General features: G+C 41.8%; 2 protein-coding genes across 3 annotated transcripts; one reads left to right on the top strand and one right to left on the bottom strand.

Moving 5' to 3' along the window:
• Positions 1–525: 525 nt before the first annotated feature.
• LOC131336048 (NAP1-related protein 2-like) lies at positions 526–21,630 on the bottom strand. Of its 2 annotated transcripts, XM_058371667.1 has the most exons (10): positions 21,281–21,630; positions 20,260–20,382; positions 20,089–20,139; positions 19,803–19,874; positions 19,536–19,649; positions 19,397–19,458; positions 17,065–17,125; positions 16,896–16,952; positions 16,730–16,774; positions 526–820 (listed from the first exon to the last, which is right to left on the bottom strand). In XM_058371667.1, the coding sequence occupies exons 1-10, from the start codon at positions 21,404–21,406 to the stop codon at positions 758–760; spliced, it is 774 nt and encodes a 257-aa protein (XP_058227650.1). In that variant the 5' UTR covers positions 21,407–21,630; the 3' UTR covers positions 526–757. The 2 variants fall into 2 exon arrangements, 1 of the variants encoding a protein (XP_058227650.1); XR_009202739.1 differs by lacking the exons at positions 526–820; positions 16,896–16,952 and having other exon boundaries at positions 16,749–16,774; positions 16,970–17,125; positions 21,281–21,616.
• Positions 2,805–8,697, top strand: LOC131336045 (uncharacterized). The gene is made up of 3 exons (XM_058371665.1): positions 2,805–7,023; positions 7,402–7,561; positions 7,697–8,697. The coding sequence occupies exons 1-3, from the start codon at positions 3,120–3,122 to the stop codon at positions 8,694–8,696; spliced, it is 5,064 nt and encodes a 1,687-aa protein (XP_058227648.1). The 5' UTR covers positions 2,805–3,119; the 3' UTR covers position 8,697.
• Positions 21,631–22,180: the final 550 nt, after the last annotated feature.

Below are 22,180 nucleotides of genomic sequence, written 5' to 3'. Positions count from 1 at the left end.
TTCAAGAAACAGTGGCAGAAAAAAGACGGTCGTCCACCAATAAGTCTCGCATGGGATAAACTCGTTGAGGGGAGGGTTTTTTCAGTTTCCCCACAATTTGATTAGCTTATACTACAGCAGCATCCACTACTGTGCTTGGGAAAATTATGTGAAAAATAGCCGATCGCCAATGGTGTGAAATGGTTGAAGGCCACATGAAGAAGGGGAAATTTGGCAGTTGTCTTGCAGTATGCTTCCGAGGAAATGGTCCTTTACAGATGGATATTATTGCTTCACTAGGCTTTTTTAGTTTCAGAAGCTGCTGAAGAACCGCAGAGAAAATACATTTTGGTATTCAATTCTGAGCCTGAGCTTGTTAAGTTTGACATCTCTGAACTTCTTGACATTGATGGTAGTTATTTATGCATTCTTTGGGAAATATGTGCGCATTTGAAATACTCTTTCCCAATAAAAACTAGAGATTTTCGTAAGATGGTTGATGTGATCTGCAATTCGCCATTGACAATAAATTGAGCCAAGATAAAATGATAAAAAGGCTTTAAGGAAAATAATACAAAGGTAACCCAAGCAACTTTACATTTAAACAGTACAACATAACTCTATCTCAACGTGCTCGTAGCAGTAGTAGATTAAAAGGCTAAAAATCCTCATTCATCTGGAGACAGGGATAATCCTATGAAAGAACCCAAGCAAGAATTGCCTTTGATAAAGAAAGACAAGCTCAAAGAACCTCTAATCCAACTGATTCGAAAGAAACTCAATTTCCGTCCTCCTCGTCACCTTCGTCGTCATCCTTGTCCAAGCCATCATTGCCTTTTTCCTGCAAACGAGCACGAGATTCAGAAAACAATTAAGAAACTTGGATCCAGCATCCAGCCATGCAACTAGTTCCACTAGGAAACAATATCTCGAACTCAACAAAAATATGCCTTTTAACTTTCATTCCGGCGAACTTACAAGGTGCGAACAACAAAACTCTACTCGAATTGGTTCAAGTCAGGCTTTCTGAATATTCAGGACTTCCCAACTCTTGGCTGAGGTTAATAAGATACAAACAAAACGAGTTTCCTGTTGTAATAAACAATACTAGATCCATGCGCAGGCTTACCGAATCACCCTGTAGGGCGTAGGCAATTATTCATTGGAATGTTAATGATTAGCACCTAAGATTGTATAATCTTGGGGCTTTAATCCTCTAATTTGTAGCTTTTATATGTTCAAGTAGTCGTTTTTATCCCATAATGCACGTAAGGTATTTTTGTGTGTATTTCAGGAAAAACGTGCTAATAAGGCGATTTTGTACGCCAAGGGACGTTCCGGTATGTCACCAAGAGTTCAAGTGCCCGACGGCATATGGTCATTGTCACCGGAGCCTAACGGTGCCACAAGAAACCTCGGAGATTGGCCGGAGGTCAAGGTTGGCGAGGAGTGAGCCAAAGTGTAACAAATGAGGCAAGCGCATCAATGATGGTTCCGAGGACATCCGTGGGACCAAGGCCACATTGCATACCTCCGCCAAGTCTCGTTGATCATGTAATGAAGCATTGGAAGGCCGTCGGGGCACGACAAGGCATGATGGCCCAAGCTAACCCTGTTCTGCTGTTTTCACACAGAGGTACCAATACCTCATTTTTTAGGTATTGGTACCATCATGCCGAATTAGAAGACAGTTGGATTGGTACCAATACCTCATTTTTTAGGTATTGGTACCATCATGCCGAATTAGAAGACAGTTGGATTGGTACCAATACCTCATTTTTTAGGTATTGGTACCAATGCCCTTCGGCCAGCAGCTTTTTGTGCTGAACATTTCAACCTTCTATTAATAGAAAGTTTCTACTTCTAGTATGTTTTTGGGATATTTTAGGGACCTTTTGGTCCATTGTATGGCTGATTTGTGTGGCCTTTAAATAGCTTTGTAAGCCATTATTGGCCATTATGTACTCTTTTACACTTTAAGTCTTTTATGTTCTAGAGCTCCTTAGTTATTGCCTTCAAGTTCTTGCATTCAATACCTCAACAACTCAAGTAAGTAGTGGTTGGATGATTAATTCTCGTTTGTTAATGTTGTAGCCACTAGTGAGATCTCTATATAAATCAAGTTTGTTTTCAATTCTATCGGTTAATCATGTTTACCTTTCTTAGCATGCTTTCTAGTCTTTTTATTATGAGTGCGTAGTTAATCGGTTCAGTCATGGGGTGAGGTTCACCCTATGGATTAGTCCATTAAATGATTTCTCTTAACTTTAGCTTAATCTCAAGGTTTTGAATGAATTAAACCCATGATTTCTAGCTTTGATCATGGGGATTGGTGGCTTCTTTGATCAATGAAGTCTATCGCCTTGTGCTACGTGCTTGATAATCCTACGCGTGCGAACGATCTTTTTTCGTCTCTCACTTGCGTTAAATGAGTTCAATTTGAATTAGAGCTTTGAATTAAGTTATAAATAGTCTTCAGCTTTTAATTCGTCTAGTGGATCCGGACGGTTTCGGTCCATTCATGAGTTAGATGAAGAAACCGTTTGACGGCTAAGTCGTGGGTAAATCAATCCCTTTGACTCGACCATCTTAACCTAGTTTATTTCCAAGTTTAATTTCGTCAATCGAATCCAAACTCCAAAGTTGGCTGCTTGAACGCCGCAATCTTTAAGCAACTTCTATTCCAAATTCGCTAAAGAAGATTTCTCTGTGGGAACGATCCGGTCTTCCGGTTTATATGCTATCAACGACCTAGCCCTACGCTTGGGGTGTGAACCTTTCTAAGAGGTTAGGTTGCGACAGAAGCATTTTTGGCGCCGTTGCCGGGGATATCTTTCTTATATAGCTTATTGGGAGGTTCGACAAACCATTGTAAGTATTCCATTTAATTTTCCTTTGTGCATTGCATACTAATTCTAGTGGATACCTCTAACCGATCACACTATCAAATTGAGGTGTAACGAAGCTAGTGTTGGTATCTATTGCCTTTTGTTTTCTTTTCTTGCATACATATATATATTGAGGAGGCGGCATAGCCCCTCAGATTTGTCTTGAGAGAGAGGCGGCGGCATAGCCCCTCCAGTCTGTTTTTCTTATTGCAGAGCGGTTCCATAGCTCTTAATCGGTCAAAGCGAAGGTTCATGCTTGTGGTATATCGTAGTCCTCGCTCAAACCGGCTGCATCGATCTAGCTCTCCACCTCGTGTTCGAAGCAATCTTCGAGCTTACTCTCCACCAAGCAGATATTCTCAACCGTACTCTCCACCAAGAACATCAATGGCAGATGAGGAAGCTGCTCCGGTTAGGACTCTTCAGGACTATTTGAATCCGGAACGGGTCACTCAATTGTCACCGATAGTTTTTCCACGGCCCACCACTGTTGCAAACACATTCGTGTTCAAATCAGACTATCATCGTTGCATTCCATTCTTCCACGGTATGGAGCGCGAGGATCCGTACCAACATATCCGAGAATTTGAGGAAGTTCTCCAATCGTTTGTTAGCGGGGAGGTGCTTCTCAACCAAGCAAGATTGAGGCTTTTTCCTTTCACTTTGAAGGATAAGGCTAAGACATGGTTTCACTCTTTGAAGCCTCAATCTTTGAACACATGGGGGGAAGTGCAAGATGTTTTTCATAAGAAATTCTTCCCAGCAAGCCGAACAAAGCTCTTGATGGATCAAATCCAGGGTTTCAAGCAACGTGAGGGAGAAGCTTTCCATCAGTATTGGGAGCGTTACAAGGATTTGCTTTCTGCGGTTCCTCACCATAATTTTGCCTTGTATCAACTGATTCACTACTTCCATATGGGCTGCACGCAACAAAGCAAGCAACTGCTCGACACCATGTGCTCCGGAGGATTCATGAATAAGTCACCCGATGACGGTTGGGATTACTTAGATGAGTTGGCCAAGAAGTCTTTGACTTGGAATTATGAAGATGTTGGTGATAGAGCTATGGCTAGCCAAGGTCCCGGTGGCTCCGGAAAGTTCTCCATAAATGAGCACAATGCTATCGAAACACGGATGGAGCAACTAGCACAAAAGTTGGAGAAGTTGGAGTTGAAAAGGATAAAGGAAGTTAAGGCAGTGCAAGCGGTAGAGGAGATGTGTGCTATATGTGAAACATCGGGCCATTCCACCGACAATTGCTTGTCTATTCCCACTTTCAGACATCATTACGGTAACCTCAACCTTCCGATCGAAGAAGTTAGTGCGGTAAACCAACGATTTGAATCTTTTCCTCAAAACTTCAACCAAAGTCAACGACAACATCCGGGATTCCGTTGGAACAATCAGATTGAAGGCGGACCATCTCAAGCACCTCCCGGTTCTCAAATGCAACCATGGCGGTCTGCTCAAGGCCAAGGGCAGCCTCGTTTTCCACAAGGACCGCCAGGTTTCGCACCGTCTGGCCCGTTTCAAGGATCTAACCAATATCAACCCCCGCCAAGGCGATCTTTGGAGGACACTCTCCAATCCTTCATGCAAGCTCAATCGAATTACAATGAGAGTAACACCCAAATGATGGGGGAGTTGAAGAACCAAATGGGAAAGATAACCACATCTATAGGGCTTCTCCAACAAGAAAAGGGAAAGTTTCCGACCCAGCCACAAGCCAATCCACAAGGTCAACTTCTCATTGGTAATTCTTCCATACCACCGCCCGAGCAAGCTCAAGCAATTATCACTCTAAGGAGTGGCAAGGCGGTTGACAATCTCGTTGTCAATCCGCCGGCTACACCTATCTTAGAACCAGCTTCGACATCAACAAGTTCTACAACGCTTGGGGAATCTCCCAAGTCATCTCCGGAGGAAGACGGGGAATCTCCCGTTCAAGTTTCAAAGGAGGCCGACACCACTCCAAGCCCACAAGTCTCTCCCTTTCCTGCGCCCTATCCTTCTCGACTGAAAAAGCCGGCTCACCCATCCAAGGATGCCGATATTCTTGACGTGTTCAAAAAGGTAAATGTTAACATCCCGTTAATGGATGCTATCAAGCAAATTCCTTCTTATGCCAAGTTCTTGAAAGATCTATGCACTCAGAAGCGCAAGCTCAATGTGCACAAAAAGGTGCTTCTCACCGAGCAAGTTAGCCAAATTTTCCAAACAGATCTTGCACCTAAATACAAAGACCCCGGATGTCCTACAATTGCAATTACTATTGGGGGTAAGAGAGTAGAGCAAGCTCTTTTGGATTTGGGTGCGAGTGTCAATTTGCTACCTTATTCGGTGTATCAAGAGTTGGGTTTGGGGGAGATGAAGCCTACACGGGTTACTCTTCAATTGGCGGATAGGAGTGTTCGAATTCCTCGTGGTATGGTGGAAGATGTATTGGTCCAAGTTGATCAATTTGTATATCCGGTGGATTTTGTTGTATTGGATACTTGCCCGACGTCTTCATCGCCATTGTCTACTCCTGTTATTCTTGGGCGGCCGTTTCTAGCAACCTCGGATGCTGTAATCAATTGTCGGAATGGGCTATTGAACATGTCCTTCGGCAATATGAAGATGGCGGTCAATATGTTCAACGTTGGGAGTCAAATGGGAGATGATGATGATGTTCAAGGTGTCAACTGTATCGATTCATTAGTTCAAGATCATGTGGATGAACTCTTATCCAAGGATGATTTGGAGGCATGTCTTACCGCCGAGGAAGCCGATTTTTTGGAATCGCCGGAAGTTGCGAATCTTTGTTCCTTGCTAGACGAGGAGGAAGTTTGTGGGGTGGAACCGTGGATTCCTACCTTTGAGAAGTTGCCACTAATTGAGGGAAAAACTTTGCCATCTAGTGTCGAGCCGCCTAAGCTTGATTTGAAGCCCCTACCTGACCATTTGAAGTATGCCTACCTTGGCGACAACAAAACTTTTCCGGTGGTGATATCCTCCACTCTTGAGAATCTTCAAGAGTTGGAGTTGCTTGCATTATTACGGCGGCGTAGAAAGGCTATTGGGTGGACTATAGCCGATATACAAGGGATTTCTCCTTCCCTTTGTACTCATCACATTTATCTTGACGATAATGTGAAGCCATCGCGGCAACCACAACGACGGTTGAATCCTATTATGAAGGATGTAGTGCGTGCGGAGGTGTTGAAATTGTTGGATACAGGGATAATCTACCCAATTGCTGATTCTCAATGGGTGAGTCCTATCCAGGTGGTGCCTAAAAAGTCGGGGGTAACAGTTGTAAAGAATGACCAAGATGAGCTTGTTCCAACTCGGACCGTCACCGGGTGGCGTGTTTGCATTGATTACCGCAAGCTAAATGCGGTAACCCGTAAGGATCATTTCCCTCTCCCGTTCATTGATCAGATTTTGGAAAGGGTAGCTGGCCATGCCTTCTATTGCTTTCTAGACGGCTACTCAGGGTATAACCAGATCGAGGTCGCCATGGCTGACCAAGAAAAGACTACGTTTACTTGCCCGTTCGGGACCTTTGCTTATAGGCGCATGCCATTCGGCTTGTGCAATGCTCCCGGCACTTTTTCGAGGTGTATGATGGGTATTTTTAGTGACATGGTGGAGAAGATTGTTGAGGTCTTTATGGACGATTTCTCGGTATTCGGGGACTCTTTTGAGTCGTGTCTAGCCAATCTTGATAAGGTGTTGGAACGATGCGAGGAGAAGAACCTTGTTCTAAATTGGGAGAAATGCCATTTCATGGTAACGCAAGGCATCGTGTTGGGCCATATCGTGTCATCGAAGGGCATTGAGGTTGATAAGTCAAAAATTGATCTCATCGCCAACCTCCCTACTCCCAAGTGCATCAAGGATGTCCGTTCCTTCCTCGGGCATGCCGGTTTCTACCGGAGATTTATCAAGGATTTTAGTGCTATTTCTCGGCCATTATGCCATCTGCTTTCGAAAGACGTCCCTTTTGAGTGGACGAATGATTGTGAGGAAGCTTTTCGGAAGCTTAAGTCACGCCTTACTACTCCGCCTATTGTGCAAAGTCCCGATTGGAACCTCCCGTTCGAACTTATGTGCGACGCGAGTGACTACGCCGTCGGGGCTGTTTTAGGCCAAAGGAGGGAGAAGCAGCCTTGCGTTATTTCCTACGCGAGCAAAACATTGAACGATGCTCAAATGAATTACTCCACCACTGAAAAGGAGCTGCTCGCGGTAGTTTTTGCCTTGGATAAATTCCGCTCCTACTTGATTGGTTCGCCTATTGTCGTCTACACGGATCATGCTGCCCTCAAGTACCTGCTCACCAAGCAGGACGCTAAGGCTCGGCTTATTCGATGGATTCTCTTGCTCCAAGAGTTTGATCTTACCATCAAGGACAAAAAGGGAGTGGAAAATGTGGTGGCCGACCACTTGTCACGATTGGAGTTTGAGGATCGTACATCTAAACTTCCAATCATCGATACTTTCCCGGATGAGCAACTTTTTGGTGTCTCAAGTACCCCGTGGTTCGCAGATATTGTCAACTATTTGGTAACGGGGTTACTTCCAGCACATTGGATTTCTCAAGAGCGGAAGCAGTTTCTTTCAAGGGTGAAAAGGTTTTCTTTTGATGATCCTTACTTGTTTAAGTACTGTCCAGATCAGATTATTCGGCGATGTGTTCCGGATTCTGAGCATCAGAGTATTATGAACTTTTGCCACAAGGAAGCTTGTGGTGGCCATTTCTCTTTCAAGAAAACCGCGGCTAAAATTTTGCAATGCGGTTTCTATTGGCCTTCTTTGTTCAAAGACACGTTCGAGTATACTAGGTCTTGTGACCGGTGTCAAGCTTTGGGCAAGATCACCCGACGCAACGAGATGCCCCAAAATCCCATCCTAATCATTGAAGTCTTTGACTGTTGGGGCATCGATTTTATGGGGCCTTTTCCTACATCATTTGGCTACCTCTACATTTTGCTTGCCGTCGACTATGTCAGCAAGTGGGTGGAGGCAATCCCTACTCGTACCAATGATGCTCGGGTTGTAGTCGAATTTCTCCGAGAGTACATTTTGGCACGGTTTGGGATGCCAAGAGCTATAATCAGTGACCAAGGCACGCATTTCTGTAATAGGTCGTTTGCGGCTTTGATGAGGAAATATGCCATTGTGCACAAGGTATCGACGGCTTATCATCCCCAAACTAATGGACAAGCTGAGCTAGCTAATCGGGAGATCAAGGGCATCCTTGAGAAAACGGTTGATCCAAACCGCAAAGATTGGTCACTTCGGCTGATCGACGCCTTGTGGGCTTATCGTACTGCTTACAAAACCGTGTTGGGAATGTCGCCGTATCGGCTCGTTTATGGAAAGCCTTGCCATCTTCCGGTGGAATTGGAGCACAAAGCTTATTGGGCGATCAAGAAAATGAATGCCTCCATGCCGCTTGCCGGTGCTAAGCGGAAGCTTCAACTCAATGAACTCGAGGAAATAAGGTCCGATGCTTATGATCGCTCTAGTTCTTATAAAACCAAAGTCAAAGCTATGCATGATAAAACAATTCTTAGAAAGGACTTTGAAATAGGCCAAAAAGTGCTTTTGTACAATTCTAAATTGCATCTGTTTCCGGGCAAGTTAAGGTCCCGTTGGGCTGGTCCTTATGTTGTTAAATCTGTCGCCCCTCACGGGGCCATAGAGATTGAGAATGAATCCAGTGGGAATGTTTTTAAGGTTAACGGCCAACGACTTAAGCCGTTTCTTGGTCATTTTGAAGTTGGCGAGCCTGATGAGGAATTGGGCGATCCCATTTATTCTGATGCTCTTGTTTCTTAGCTTGTTTTGAACTAACTTTGCACGGGGAGCGCAAGCGTAACCGCTGAACTTAACTGTTTGTCGGACCCGGCCCCCGGGTAGGGGGTACCCTCCATTGACTTGGGTATTTGTAGCTCCGCACGCCGCTACTAAAAAAAGGATCGTGTGCCCAGCTCCGGTTAGTAAGGGCAATGTTTCGTTTCTTGTACATATTTGCATGTTTGTTTAGTTTTGGGTTTTTCTCATTAAGAGATTTCATCAATGCATCATTGTATCGGGCTTTAATTAGTCCTTCTTTGCAGTAGTTTGCCGTTAACGATCCATGCTCACCAGATATGTCCCTATCGGGGGCAGTTTAGGTCTTTGGGTGAAACTTGATATTCCCGTGCTTTGGCGCTAGGCTCTGTCTTGTCTCACTTTGTTTCGATCATAGGGAACGCTGGGCTTAATTGCTTGGCGAGGTCAGGCGGTAAATTTTACTTCGGGCGTTGATGTAACAAATGTGACGGTCTAGTATAGCCACCCATGTCTTACCTCGCCGGTGAGACACGGGAAGAAAAGTATGACTCGTAAGATTGCGTGAAAATCGGGTGGTGTTTCTTAATTTTTCTTTTGTATATATGTTTGTTGGTGCCCGGATAACACGAGCCGGGCGGTTCTAATGTCAATTGTCTCTTAGTAGGTAGTTCGAGCTTAAGTCTTTTGCAGGGTGAACGTGCTACCACACCAGCCTTGGTGGATTGGGTCTACAGTTGGAGTGAATGTGGCATTCAGGAGCCCTAAGCATGGGTGCGATTACGTGTCGCGGTTGTTAAGTCCAATAAAGCTTTGACCATGACCCTGTGTGACTAGCTGTGGTTCCGTTGGAAGAGCCGAAGGAGTCGACCTTGGAAGCTGTTCGTATGACAAAAGGAGATGATGACGCAAAAGCCTCCAACTTGGTCGAGGTATACGGGGGTTGACATTCCCCCGGAGGTATGATTTTTTTTTGTTCTTTCTCTCTCAACACTGTTGTTCTCCATGCTATGAGGACATAGCTCATTTTAAGTTGGGGGGAGAGATATATATATTCTATATATATGCTTTTATTCTTTCGGTAAAAATTTTTCATTTTTATTAGTACAATCCTTCCGTGGTACATAATTTTTGGTATAACATAACTAGGCGCATGCTCATTGAGTTCTTAAATGGCAAGAGTTTTATGTGATCTTGAGTGTTTATCTACATCTCAACTCATTTGCATGATTAAAAGATGAGTGATCTAGGTGTTGAGTGTGTTTTTAAGTAAGTTTTACCCATATCCCATCATTTTTTGTCTTAAACTCTTAGTTAGGTTTATAATCTCATGTTCATGCCTAGTTGTGTTTGATATCTATGTTGAATTGGTTATGGAATCTATGGCGTACTTTGGAAGTGATTCAAGGCATTCTTTGATTGATTAAACCACAAAAGTGTCCCCTCGTCCTATTTTGTATCCTAGTCCGTGTCCTACATTTTTCTCATTAACCTAGGGATCCGGATGTTCGAAGGGTGGTTCGGAAGGTGTGTTACTATGTTGCATATGGTTTGGAGGTGTTTCGGGTGAGTTACAAGGAGTCGGAACATGAAATGGCCAAGGAAGTAGTTTCTGCAGAAAACCAGCAAAAGGTATTGGTACCTCAAAAACCTGGTATTGGTACCTTTTCGATCCAGTGGAAGACAGTTGGTTTGGTATTGGTACCTCAAAAACCTGGTATTGGTACCTTCGGTATTTTGACAGTTCCAGGAGATCAAAAGGCCCGATCCCTCCACTTTTGTTATCAAAACCCACGGCTCTCTCTCTCTATTCCTCCATAACTACCAAGAACTCCTAACCCTAACCTCAAAATACTTCCAAACACCACCAAATCTTCCATAAACACTTCCAAATCTTGCATCTTCTCCATCAATTACCATGGTTCTTCAACAAATCACAAGGGTTTTCAAAGGTTCAAGCCCTAACCCATCAAAATCAAGGTAAACCCAATTTTTCTCTTCAAAATTCGAAATTTCCTCTTTCTTTCCATAGATTTCGAATTCCCCTCTTTTCTTTCCATTAATCTCCATATTCTATACCTCTCCTACATAATCCCACCATCAATCCCTTGCTACAAGCCCGAAAATCACCCCCACCCCACAAATTCCGAAATTTTACCAAACCCTTGTCAAAAATCCGAATTTTCTCTCCATCCTCCATACTCTGATCATGGTGCGAGAGAAGGGTAAGGGAAAGATTGGGGCTGGTTCTAGTGCCCCTGCTCCGGAAATTGTGGAGGAGCAGGTCAGTTCGGGCTCCGACGAGCCAGCGGCTGGGAAATCGGCTCGGAAGTCCAGAAAACGTCTTCGTAGAACGGGCAAACAAGTTCAGGCGGATAAGCGGATTGAATGGAAGGAGGGTATGTTGAATCGTACGTTCAAAAATGAGAGGCAGGTTAAGGCGAAATCCATTGGGTCCGATCACTTGGTGATTCAGCGCATTCGGAGCAAAGGTATGAATTTCTGGACTCGTAGATTGGAGGGGTATAATGTCGTCTGCGTTACTGAGTTTTACCAAAACATGAAAACCCCTCCGGCGGGTTTTGAAACTAGTGACACCGCTAGGATTACCTCTAAGGTAGGAGGCAAGGATATTATGATTGACCCTACGGTTATTGCCAAGTACTTGGGGTATGAACGGCCTCCTCCAGGGACGGTGAATTACCCCCGCAACGAAAAAATTGATGATGGTTTGATTAACAATGTGTTGTACACGAACCCAAAGAATGCAAAGATTCCACATGTTGTGGGGGGATTCAGGGATGATATTCGGGTGCTGAATACAGCTTTTCACCACAATCTTTATCCGAGGGGGTTGGAGCACAAGCCGAGTCGGAAGAGTGGGGAGTTAATGTATGCTTTTATGAATTCAAAGCTAGTGGTGGATTGGGCGAGGTTCATTTTCAATCAGTTGGTCGATTTTAAGAATGATACAATTTCTTCAGCCCGGATGCCATTTCCTTGCATGATAACTACTCTGGGCAAGCAGCAGGGTGTGAAAGGCAAAGCTTACAAGAAGATGGAACGTCTCGACCCTGGGCCTATCACTAGTACCTTTTTAAAGAAGAGCAAGTCTCGCTCTAGCACTCCCAAAGAAAGTTCAAAAGCCTTTTTGACTACTAAGCCTGGCTCGAAGGAGAAGAAAGACAACATGTTGAATAAACTTTTCTGTCAGAATGTGGCCATTTTAAAATGCTTGTGGAAGAGTGAGGAGAAGAGGAAGAAGGATAAGAAGGAGAGAAGGCAGCTGGCTAGAGAGGTTGGGAAGCTTAGACACGAGCTAAATTGGCATACTCAACAATCAAATGATAAGGTGAATTACGAGGCACCACCGGATGAGGCGGTGGTTGATAGTAGTGTTGATGAGGAAGAAGAGAAGGATGAGACCGATGAGGATAGCGAAGAAGATGATGAGGAGGGAGATGGTGTTGACAGTGGTGAGGATGAGGACTAGTGTCGGTGGTTCTAGAGTTAGAAAATCCCTCTACTTGGTCGGGGTGTACGGTGGTTGACATCCCACCTCTTATCTTATTTTTTTTATTGTCTTTGTTTTAGTTGAACTTTATGTAGAAAGTTATGCAAGTTTTTGTTAGGCCGACGTGTGGCCTTTGACTTGGAAATTTTTGGTATCGGTGGCGGTCAAAGGTAGATAACCAAGCTAGATATGGCCGCCACCCGTTTTGCTAACCGTTCTTTGTTAACCAAGGTCATTATATGCTAATGAAGTCCTCCGTTGATCCTTAGTACGCCTTGATTCCTTATTGATTCAATATTTGATGTTTAGCATAGTTAGTTTGTGGCATGTTTCCTTTCATTAATATAGTTGTTAGTTGCTTATTTATCGCTTCTAATCAAAGTGCTCTCCACATATGAGGCATAGCATGTTTGTTCACTATCGCCTACTTTTCGAGCACTTTTTGTGGGATATGGCTGCTAGTGGGTGCGTGTGTTTGCAATATTGGCGTGTCCTCTCTTTGGATGTAAATACAAGCCTTTTGTTACTTGCTTGGGACATGCTTTGTACTTAGTTATTCATTTTGTATCTAGCTGCGAGTTGTGGTATAGATGAACTGTGATTTTTGAACTCTTGCTAGTTTGGATACGGTATGAGCATGTTCCTTAGTTGTGTTATCGGAAGGATTGTTAAGTTTTAAGTTTGTTAAGTTTTATATTATGTTTGCTAGGGACTAGCAAAGTTCAAGTTGGGGGGTGTGATTAGCACCTAAGATTGTATAATCTTGGGGCTTTAATCCTCTAATTTGTAGCTTTTATATGTTCAAGTAGTCGTTTTTATCCCATAATGCACGTAAGGTATTTTTGTGTGTATTTCAGGAAAAACGTGCTAATAAGGCGATTTTGTACGCCAAGGGACGTTCCGGTATGTCACCAAGAGTTCAAGTGCCCGACGGCATATGGTCATTGTCACCGGAGCCTAACGGTGCCACAAGAAACCTCGGAGATTGGCCGGAGGTCAAGGTTGGCGAGGAGTGAGCCAAAGTGTAACAAATGAGGCAAGCGCATCAATGATGGTTCCGAGGACATCCGTGGGACCAAGGCCACATTGCATACCTCCGCCAAGTCTCGTTGATCATGTAATGAAGCATTGGAAGGCCGTCGGGGCACGACAAGGCATGATGGCCCAAGCTGACCCTGTTCTGCTGTTTTCACACAGAGGTACCAATACCTCATTTTTTAGGTATTGGTACCATCATGCCGAATTAGAAGACAGTTGGATTGGTACCAATACCTCATTTTTTAGGTATTGGTACCAATGCCCTTCGGCCAGCAGCTTTTTGTGCTGAACATTTCAACCTTCTATTAATAGAAAGTTTCTACTTCTAGTATGTTTTTGGGATATTTTAGGGACCTTTTGGTCCATTGTATGGCTGATTTGTGTGGCCTTTAAATAGCTTTGTAAGCCATTATTGGCCATTATGTACTCTTTTACACTTTAAGTCTTTTATGTTCTAGAGCTCCTTAGTTATTGCCTTCAAGTTCTTGCATTCAATTCCTCAACAACTCAAGTAAGTAGTGGTTGGATGATTAATTCTCGTTTGTTAATGTTGTAGCCACTAGTGAGATCTCTATATAAATCAAGTTTGTTTTCAATTCTATCGGTTAATCATGTTTACCTTTCTTAGCATGCTTTCTAGTCTTTTTATTATGAGTGAGTAGTTAATCGGTTCAGTCATGGGGTGAGGTTCACCCTATGGATTAGTCCATTAAATGGTTTCTCTTAACTTTAGCTTAATCTCAAGGTTTTGAATGAATTAAACCCATGATTTCTAGCTTTGATCATGGGGATTGGTGGCTTCTTTGATCAATGAAGTTTATCGCCTTGTGCTACGTGCTTGATAATCCTACGCGTGCGAACGATCTTTTTTCGTCTCTCACTTGCGTTAAATGAGTTCAATTTGAATTAGAGCTTTGAATTAAGTTATAAGTAGTCTTCAGCTTTTAATTCGTCTAGTGGATCCGGACGGTTTCGGTCCATTCATGAGTTAGATGAAGAAACCGTTTGACGGCTAAGTCGTGGGTAAATCAATCCCTTTGACTCGACCATCTTAACCTAGTTTATTTCCAAGTTTAATTTCGTCAATCGAATCCAAACTCCAAAGTTGGCTGCTTGAACGCCGCAATCTTTAAGCAACTTCTATTCCAAATTCGCTAAAGAAGATTTCTCTGTGGGAACGATCCGGTCTTCCGGTTTATATGCTATCAACGACCTAGCCCTACGCTTGGGGTGTGAACCTTTCTAAGAGGTTAGGTTGCGACAGAAGCAGTTAACGAGTTAGACCTTGAATGACAGACGAATCACATACCTATATGTTCATAACTGGCATAATAAAAAGTTTTGATAGAACCCATATACATAGAGCTCACGCCTACAAAGGCGTGCTTTCAGGAAACCAACCAGACATAGAAGGAATTTGATGCTGCCAATAATTAAAAAATTGAGGGAATTCAAGGCTTAACGGTCTCGAGTTTAAACTTTAAACCAATCAGAATACACGCAATGAGCCAACAATATGAGGAACAGATTCCCAGAGATATGGGGACTCATAACACACCAGTCAATGCCAAAACTAGCAGCCTCGTGACCACATAAATATTCCACATATGAAAATGTTGACTGAGGAAAAAGTTCTCCATGCGAGTACGGATCTTTACTTAAGTGTTCTTGTGGAGGGTTATAAATGGGTTGTGGGTGTTTGTTTGATGTTTTATTCAATAACTTTCCTTTTTTCTTTGGTCTAGTCGGGCCCTCTCCGCACTTATTTTTTTGAAACAATAATTTTCGGTTACAGATTAAAATAAAATAAAATACTAACAAGATTAAAGCAAATAGGGCTTATTATATATATGGAGTACAACGTAATCACAATCAGATTAACGTCGTCAATTGTTGCAACAAGCAGTATCCCAGCCCGCAAAATGACAGTAACCACTAACCAGTGTGCATGCCATGCCTCTCAGTAAGTACTATGGAATAATACAAGAGGACATCACATTGCATTACTGCAAACGATTGGTTAGCTATCACCTTATGGAAGCAAGTGCACATTACCAGCTTGGATGGCAAACTATACGATTAAGCCACATAATAAAGAAATATTCTAATATCTCCCTTCAATATTTGCATTTGATATTTCTCTTTCGAAGAAATGCAGAACAGACTTGGCCACTTTTTGAAGGGGTATAACCGTATAAACTATATCCTTCCTAGTAAGTACTAAGAAATTTAACGTTGAATCTAATGAGAAGAATATGAAGACGACAAGGTTGCTAACAATGGCCATTAGATGAAGCACTTTTTCCCCCTGAGAAAGTATCACATGAAGCACTTTATATTTTTCTAATTAGGTTACACATTTTTTATTTTACAACTTCAGGTAGGTTGCAATGGCTATTGGTATAACAGGGAAGGCATATGCAAAGAGAGAAGTTTTTTTTTTTTGAATGGCAAAAACGTTTCATTAATCTTGAAATTGTTACAAGACTATTAAGGAGCAAGGAAACAACATCATACTCAAAGAACAATCTTCTGCCAAATCTGAGACCCAAACCTATGATTGGCAAGAAGCCAATCAAGGATATACCCTTTGGGACAAAGCCCACCAAAAAAGGCTGAAGCCCATCACCCCGCTGGGTATAAAAAAAACCCAGATTTTACATTCAGCACAAAAAAACAAAAGTCTGCCGCCGATCATTGCCCACCGGCAACACGAATCCCGCCGAAGAGCAACCACCACCACCGGAGCACCATCCGAGCCCTAATTAGCCCGGGTCCAAACCATGGTGGAGGGGAAAAGCCCACCAATGAAAAAGCCAAACGGCAGCCAAAACAACCCAAGAAACCCTAACCTATCCTTTGCCCTAAACAGACACAATAACACCATCATCCAAGCCGCCGGTCACCTCCCCTGCAAGCACACCACCACCCGAGACCCACCAAGGCCGGACAATCTGATCCGCCAGACGCCGAACACAATGGACAGCACCGCCGCCAATAGAGAAGTTTGAGTTTCTGAAGTGTGAAAACTGAAGCTACAGCCTACAATAATGGCTAGTTGCTATTTCCAAACCATTTGATGAATTATCAAAAGGAAACTCTATCCTGTCCAGAATATTTGTACTGTGGGTGTTAAGAAATCAGTCTTTATGACGGTTTTATGCTTGGAACAGGCCATTCAACAGGGAGGGAATACTATGCTCCTTGCCACCCTTACCTCTATGCTAAGTTAAAACATCATTTAAATTATTACCAAAACATCACAATTTATAGGCGACAACCAAGGTATGATTAGGAAGAAACATAACAAGTGATACCACTTTTACATAACAACGATAGACTCCAACTATATACGCAAGTAACGCAATAGCAAAGATTGTGGTATGCCTGAATAATCAAATGGAAGTAGACTAAACAACAAGTAGAATGAAGTCAGAACCATGAAAAGTCAAACAAAACTATGAAAGGACTATAGAATATTATTTACCTCGTCATCATCTTCTTCCCCATCTGAATCGTCTTCATCACCGTCCTATAGAAAATTCATTTAATAAAATGAATAATCTGCAAGTAACAATACTTTGTAGCACACAAAGCCAATAGATTTTGTACTAAGGAAAACATGAGGTAAACAAAAATGGAAACGAAGCTACATTGTTGAAATAAGTGAGAGGATTGCACCATAAATCCTCCATGATTATCTCAGCAACCTGTAAAGTGAAATTACCCATCAACAAAAGATTAACTGGGGGGATGGTGCATCCTGAATCCTCCAACTTTTGCTTAAAGTCAGTAAAACATAATGACAAACACACAAACTACCTCATCTTGAATCTCCTCAACATCATTTTTTTGCTGGACTTCACTGAACCACGTAAAAAAGCTGCATTCATAGAAGTCAAGAGAATATAAGGAACTGAACTATTACATACTTAAATAATACCACAATGCAGTTTATATCATATATAAAAAAATAAAAATAAAAACAGGACAAAAATTTCATAAATTCACCAAATTCAATGCTAAGCCAATTTCTAACAATGATCCCTACATAACAATGGGCCATCATCGACTCGGTTATGGTTGAGGGCACGCATCCAAGGGTTGGATATCCATCTAGTTTCCATCTCAAAGACACAAGGACACATCAAAATTTTCATTTTCTTTAATAAATAACTATTATTTTCTAGGATAAATGGTCCTTAAAAGGTGCCTCAACCTGATGGAATTTTCTGCATAAAATAAGAAATCTCCTGAGAGTACATGTTGTATGCCCATTTGAAGGGAAGAAAGAGGCCTGTTTCTTGGCAATGTAATCATGTCACCAACAATCCCAATTTAAGACAATGAGAAAGCAAGAAACCAAGAAGGATTTGTTTGTTTGGGAACACTATACTTCCTTCATCCCACTCCCCTTACGAGCCAACCGAACCTTATGGTGGCTGGTAGTGAGATTACTTTGTCTCATTACTATCTAATGAGATTACGAGATAATAATGAGACAAAGTAACAAGGTTATGCTTTCTAGGTGGATGTCCAACTAAACAGACAGACACCTATGTAGTATGGACACAGACATGTACATGGCAAAATTTTGTTTTGTATAATTTTCATAATTACAACATATAAAGTGAATGTATGAGATGTTTGGGACACATATACATAAGTACATAACTTTATGTATCATCCCCTTGGGATATTTTGCCATACGTGCATACTGGTGTAGAGAGAGAGAGAGAGAGAGAATATACCTGTTTAATCAAGAGAGACACAACAGAGTGATGATTTGACTGACCGGGAGAGATAGATATATATATATATATACATTTTTTTAAAATGCGGGACTCCCCTTCCCGATTGAATTTCGATGATCCGAGCCGCTCAAAGTGATCAGAACGTGATTTTAAGGGTCCCCGCGAGAAATCAGCAAAAAAAATGACCGGGAAGGGCTTCATCCGAGCAGTTTTCATTGAACGGTTCAAAAAAAACTGCTCGGATGAAGCCCTTCCCGGTCATTTTTTTCGCTGATTTCTCGCGGGAACCCTTAAAATCACGTTCTGCACACATTGAACGGTTCGGATTTTCAAAATTTGATCGGAAAATGAAAGTCCCACATTTTAACAAAGTGAGAGATCCCTCACTTAATAATTTGTGTGTGTGTGTGTGTCTATATATATATATATATATATACGGGGCGGTTCCAGGGACATCTATAAAAATATCTAAAAAAATATCTCATAATTCCCGATCAAATTTTAATGATCCGAGCCGCTCAATGTGATCAGAACGTGATTTAAAGGGTACCTGCAAAAAATCAGCAAAAAAAATACCGGTAAGGGCTTGATCTGAACAGTTCCAAATAGTTTTTTATTGAACGGTTCAAATAAAAACTGCTCAAATCAAGCCTTTCCCGGTCATTTTTTTTGCTAATTTCTCACGGGCACTCTTAAAATCACATTCTGCACCCTTAAAACTGCTCAAATCAAGCCTTTCCCGGTCATTTTTTTATTGAGATGTTTTTATAGATATTCCCGGAATCACTCCGATATATTTATATATACATATATATAGATGGGGGGGGGGGGGTGTTGGCATTTGAGAGACATTATGAACTTGTTTGTTTTGGGACTCTAGACTTAAACTTTTCTCTCTGCGCACGGTCTTCAATAAATTTTTTCTCTCATTTCTCTATCTCTATCCACTCATTTTCCAAAATCCAAATTCAAAATTCCAAAACGAACAAGTCCTATGAGCTCTGTTTGTATGGTTTTTTGTGTACATGTGTATATCATTTACACTTTTCAACCACAACTTTTTAAGTAATAAATATTTACCCTGACAAAATTCAATATTACATATTTTAACTCCTGTGTTCCATGCTTGTCCCCGATGTCTCAGTTGTCCCCGCCGTGTCCCAGCCTTAAAAAATCAATTAAATTTAATGGGCACGCCACTTGTAGGTGTCTCGGCGTGTCCAATACGGCGACCTTCTAGGACTGTTTGATGCTTCATAGCTGGTCACAAATCATTCTCCAATCGCCAAGTGTCGATGAGAGTACTTAAAACGTATACTAAGTATAACACATGGTTACCATGAAATGTATCAACACAGTGACCATCCAACAACTGAAGTTTCAGTATGAGAAAAAAGTACCTTTCACCACGATGAGGCCGCTTGCTCCCTGTCTTCTCATAAGCAACTCCATTACAAACGCCCTTCACAAGTTCATGTTATTTAGTACTACCGTACAAATAAATTACCTAAATTTAATACGTGCTCAAGGAACTCTTACCATGCCCTCTTTCCACTTAATCGTTGTTGCAGCAATTTTTGTCGTTCCTTCATCAAGGAAGGTATAACTCTTCGTGAGCTTAACATCTTCAAAGTAAGGATTGGGGTTGAAATTCTGATGAAAGTGAGAAGGAACAATAATAACTGTTATTCAAACTATCACTCAACAAAACAACCTCCAGCATCCAATGCACGCAGAAGCAGACGCAGCCTTAATTAAACAAACAAAATTTAATCGAAACCTCAACAGAGATGAAATAACACTTACAAAAGTAATAGCGTACCCCGACTTCTCATCTTTAAAATCCTCCACTTCAAGGGAACTTAGATACTTGAATATCTACTACGATAAAAATTCCAACACCAGCCCAAGTGATTATACAATTAAACATTCAATTTCCGTAAACGAAGTGACGGAGAGTAGAGCTAACACTTCCCAAGAATCATCTTAGTAGGGTTCGTTAGTTGAAATAGCAAAAAGCCAAACTCTTAGGTAAAAACTCGGCACAGAAATGGAAAAAAACTGGATGCACTGAATTCATCAAAATCCAAACCTTTTGGTCTTCTTCAGTCAAAATGTCACAAAGAGCAGGATGGCTCAAGAACTGTGTGGAATAAAGGATTATCATTAAACCACAGGGGTCTACAAAAAAGCATCTAAGAAATCATAACAGCACATAAACCTTAGGTTTCAAGAATAAAACAGGTAAGGATGTATCACTAACAGCAATTAGCCAGAAATCAGGAATAGATTTGATGATATCATTCCGCTTGTCATAGACAAGCTTCCGTTCGTCATTGTACTTCTTCTCTACTTCGAAGACCTTATCAGTTGCCTCTTCATTGATCTGAAATTAAAAGCAGAGAAGTCCAAAAATAATAATAATAACAGAGTAAGGCTACTTTTCAATGATACAGCCGATATCTATAAGATATGTTGCCCCATGGGATTAATAGTACCACCTCCCGGTCCTCCCCCACGGAAATATATATCCCACACATTGAGGGATTAAAAAGCCAATTTACAAGTAATCCGGCTTGTAAGAATTTTAACCAAACATCAGATATTTGATCCACTTAGATAAATAGATCTATCCGACATTCACACCCGGTCAAACAAACAGACCCCTAAGGAGAAACAACACTTCTCTTTACAATTGAATGTAAATGCATGTCATTAGGCTTCTGCAATAATTATGCATCACTTATTTAGAGATAGATGCTACAAATACTTAAGGACCACCATATGCAACCAATACTTCTTCAGTTCTTTGAGAGATCCATAAATTGGAAAATAATTCTAAATTTAAGCCCAATTTCGAAACTGGACAAGTACGTATAGATAAAAATCATCATAACAATCTAACATGAAATAGATTCAAATACCAATGTTCTACAAATCGCTAGGCACTAGTCGGGCTGAAAAGGGGCGCCTACTAATTGGCCGCCTAGCACCTGGGGGGGACTAGAACTCGCCGGAGTCATAGCCCAATTATCAGACCCAATCATTTGGGCAATAACTCACAAGTCAAAAGAATTTACCCTTCCCTCTGTAAACTTGGACTGGCCCCAAGCAGTCTTCTTTTTCAGCCACATGTGATGATAAAAAAATCATGTTATAGTCCCCGACTGTATCTATGATTCTATGCAACCCGAAACTAAGTTATACTAAACTAAATGCATACACATAATACACACATAAAGCTACATATATGCATCTATATGTGTAGAGAGAGAGAGTTATACTTTCTCGAGCTCGTCTTGGATCTCCTGCAACTTCTCGATAGAAACAACGAGGTCTCCATCAATGAGCTCTGCGTTTTCCTCTTCCGCTTTCTCTTCAACTTTCAACTTCTTGCCCTTGTCCCCCATCGTCTTCGCACCTCTTTCTTCAACAAACCTTTAGCTCGCTCTCTGCTCTGTCTTCACTCTGCGATGAGAGAGAGAGAGAGAGAGTAGTGGGCACTGGACAGTGAAGAACGGTTGAAAGATTTCTTTTTGGGGTTTTTGGGGGGGTATACAAGAGAATGAGTGTTAGGGTTTTGCGAGACCGAAATCAATCAGCTGCGTCCTACACTGAACAATGTGTTTACATCCAACCAGAGCTACAAACGAACCGAGCCGCAACTTGGCTCCTTAGTTGACTCGTTCAAACTCGGCTCAGAAATTAAACGAACAAGCTTGAGCCGACTTTTTCAGCTCGTTTTGTAAACGAGTCGAGCTCGAGTTAGGATCAGCTCGGCTCGCGAGCCGGAGTATATTCACTTAAGTTTAGGATTTTTATTGTTATTTCATACTCCCTTTGTACCTTATTAAATGTCATACTTCAAAACTCCAACTTATTAAAAAAATAACATCATTATACCTTTCGCATCAACTTTTTCCTCCACTTTTCCTACTTACCCATCATCATTACACTTTTTACTCACTAACTTTTCAAAAATGGAATCTACTTTTAGGGACAAAATAGACAATGTACCAACTTTTACCCACTAACTTTACCAAATGGACACTTATTAAGGGACAGCCCAAAATAGAATACTGTACTATAATAAGGGGACGGAGGGAGTAATTTGTTCTTTTCGTTTTCAGTTTCCAGTCAACCAAGGGAGGCAAGAGCACACGCACACTAGTACACCCCGCTCC

Source organism: Rhododendron vialii, chromosome 8a (assembly GCF_030253575.1).
Source record: "Rhododendron vialii isolate Sample 1 chromosome 8a, ASM3025357v1".
Classification (NCBI taxonomy): Eukaryota; Viridiplantae; Streptophyta; class Magnoliopsida; order Ericales; family Ericaceae; genus Rhododendron; species Rhododendron vialii.
This window is presented reverse-complemented; position numbering and strand designations above follow the sequence as displayed.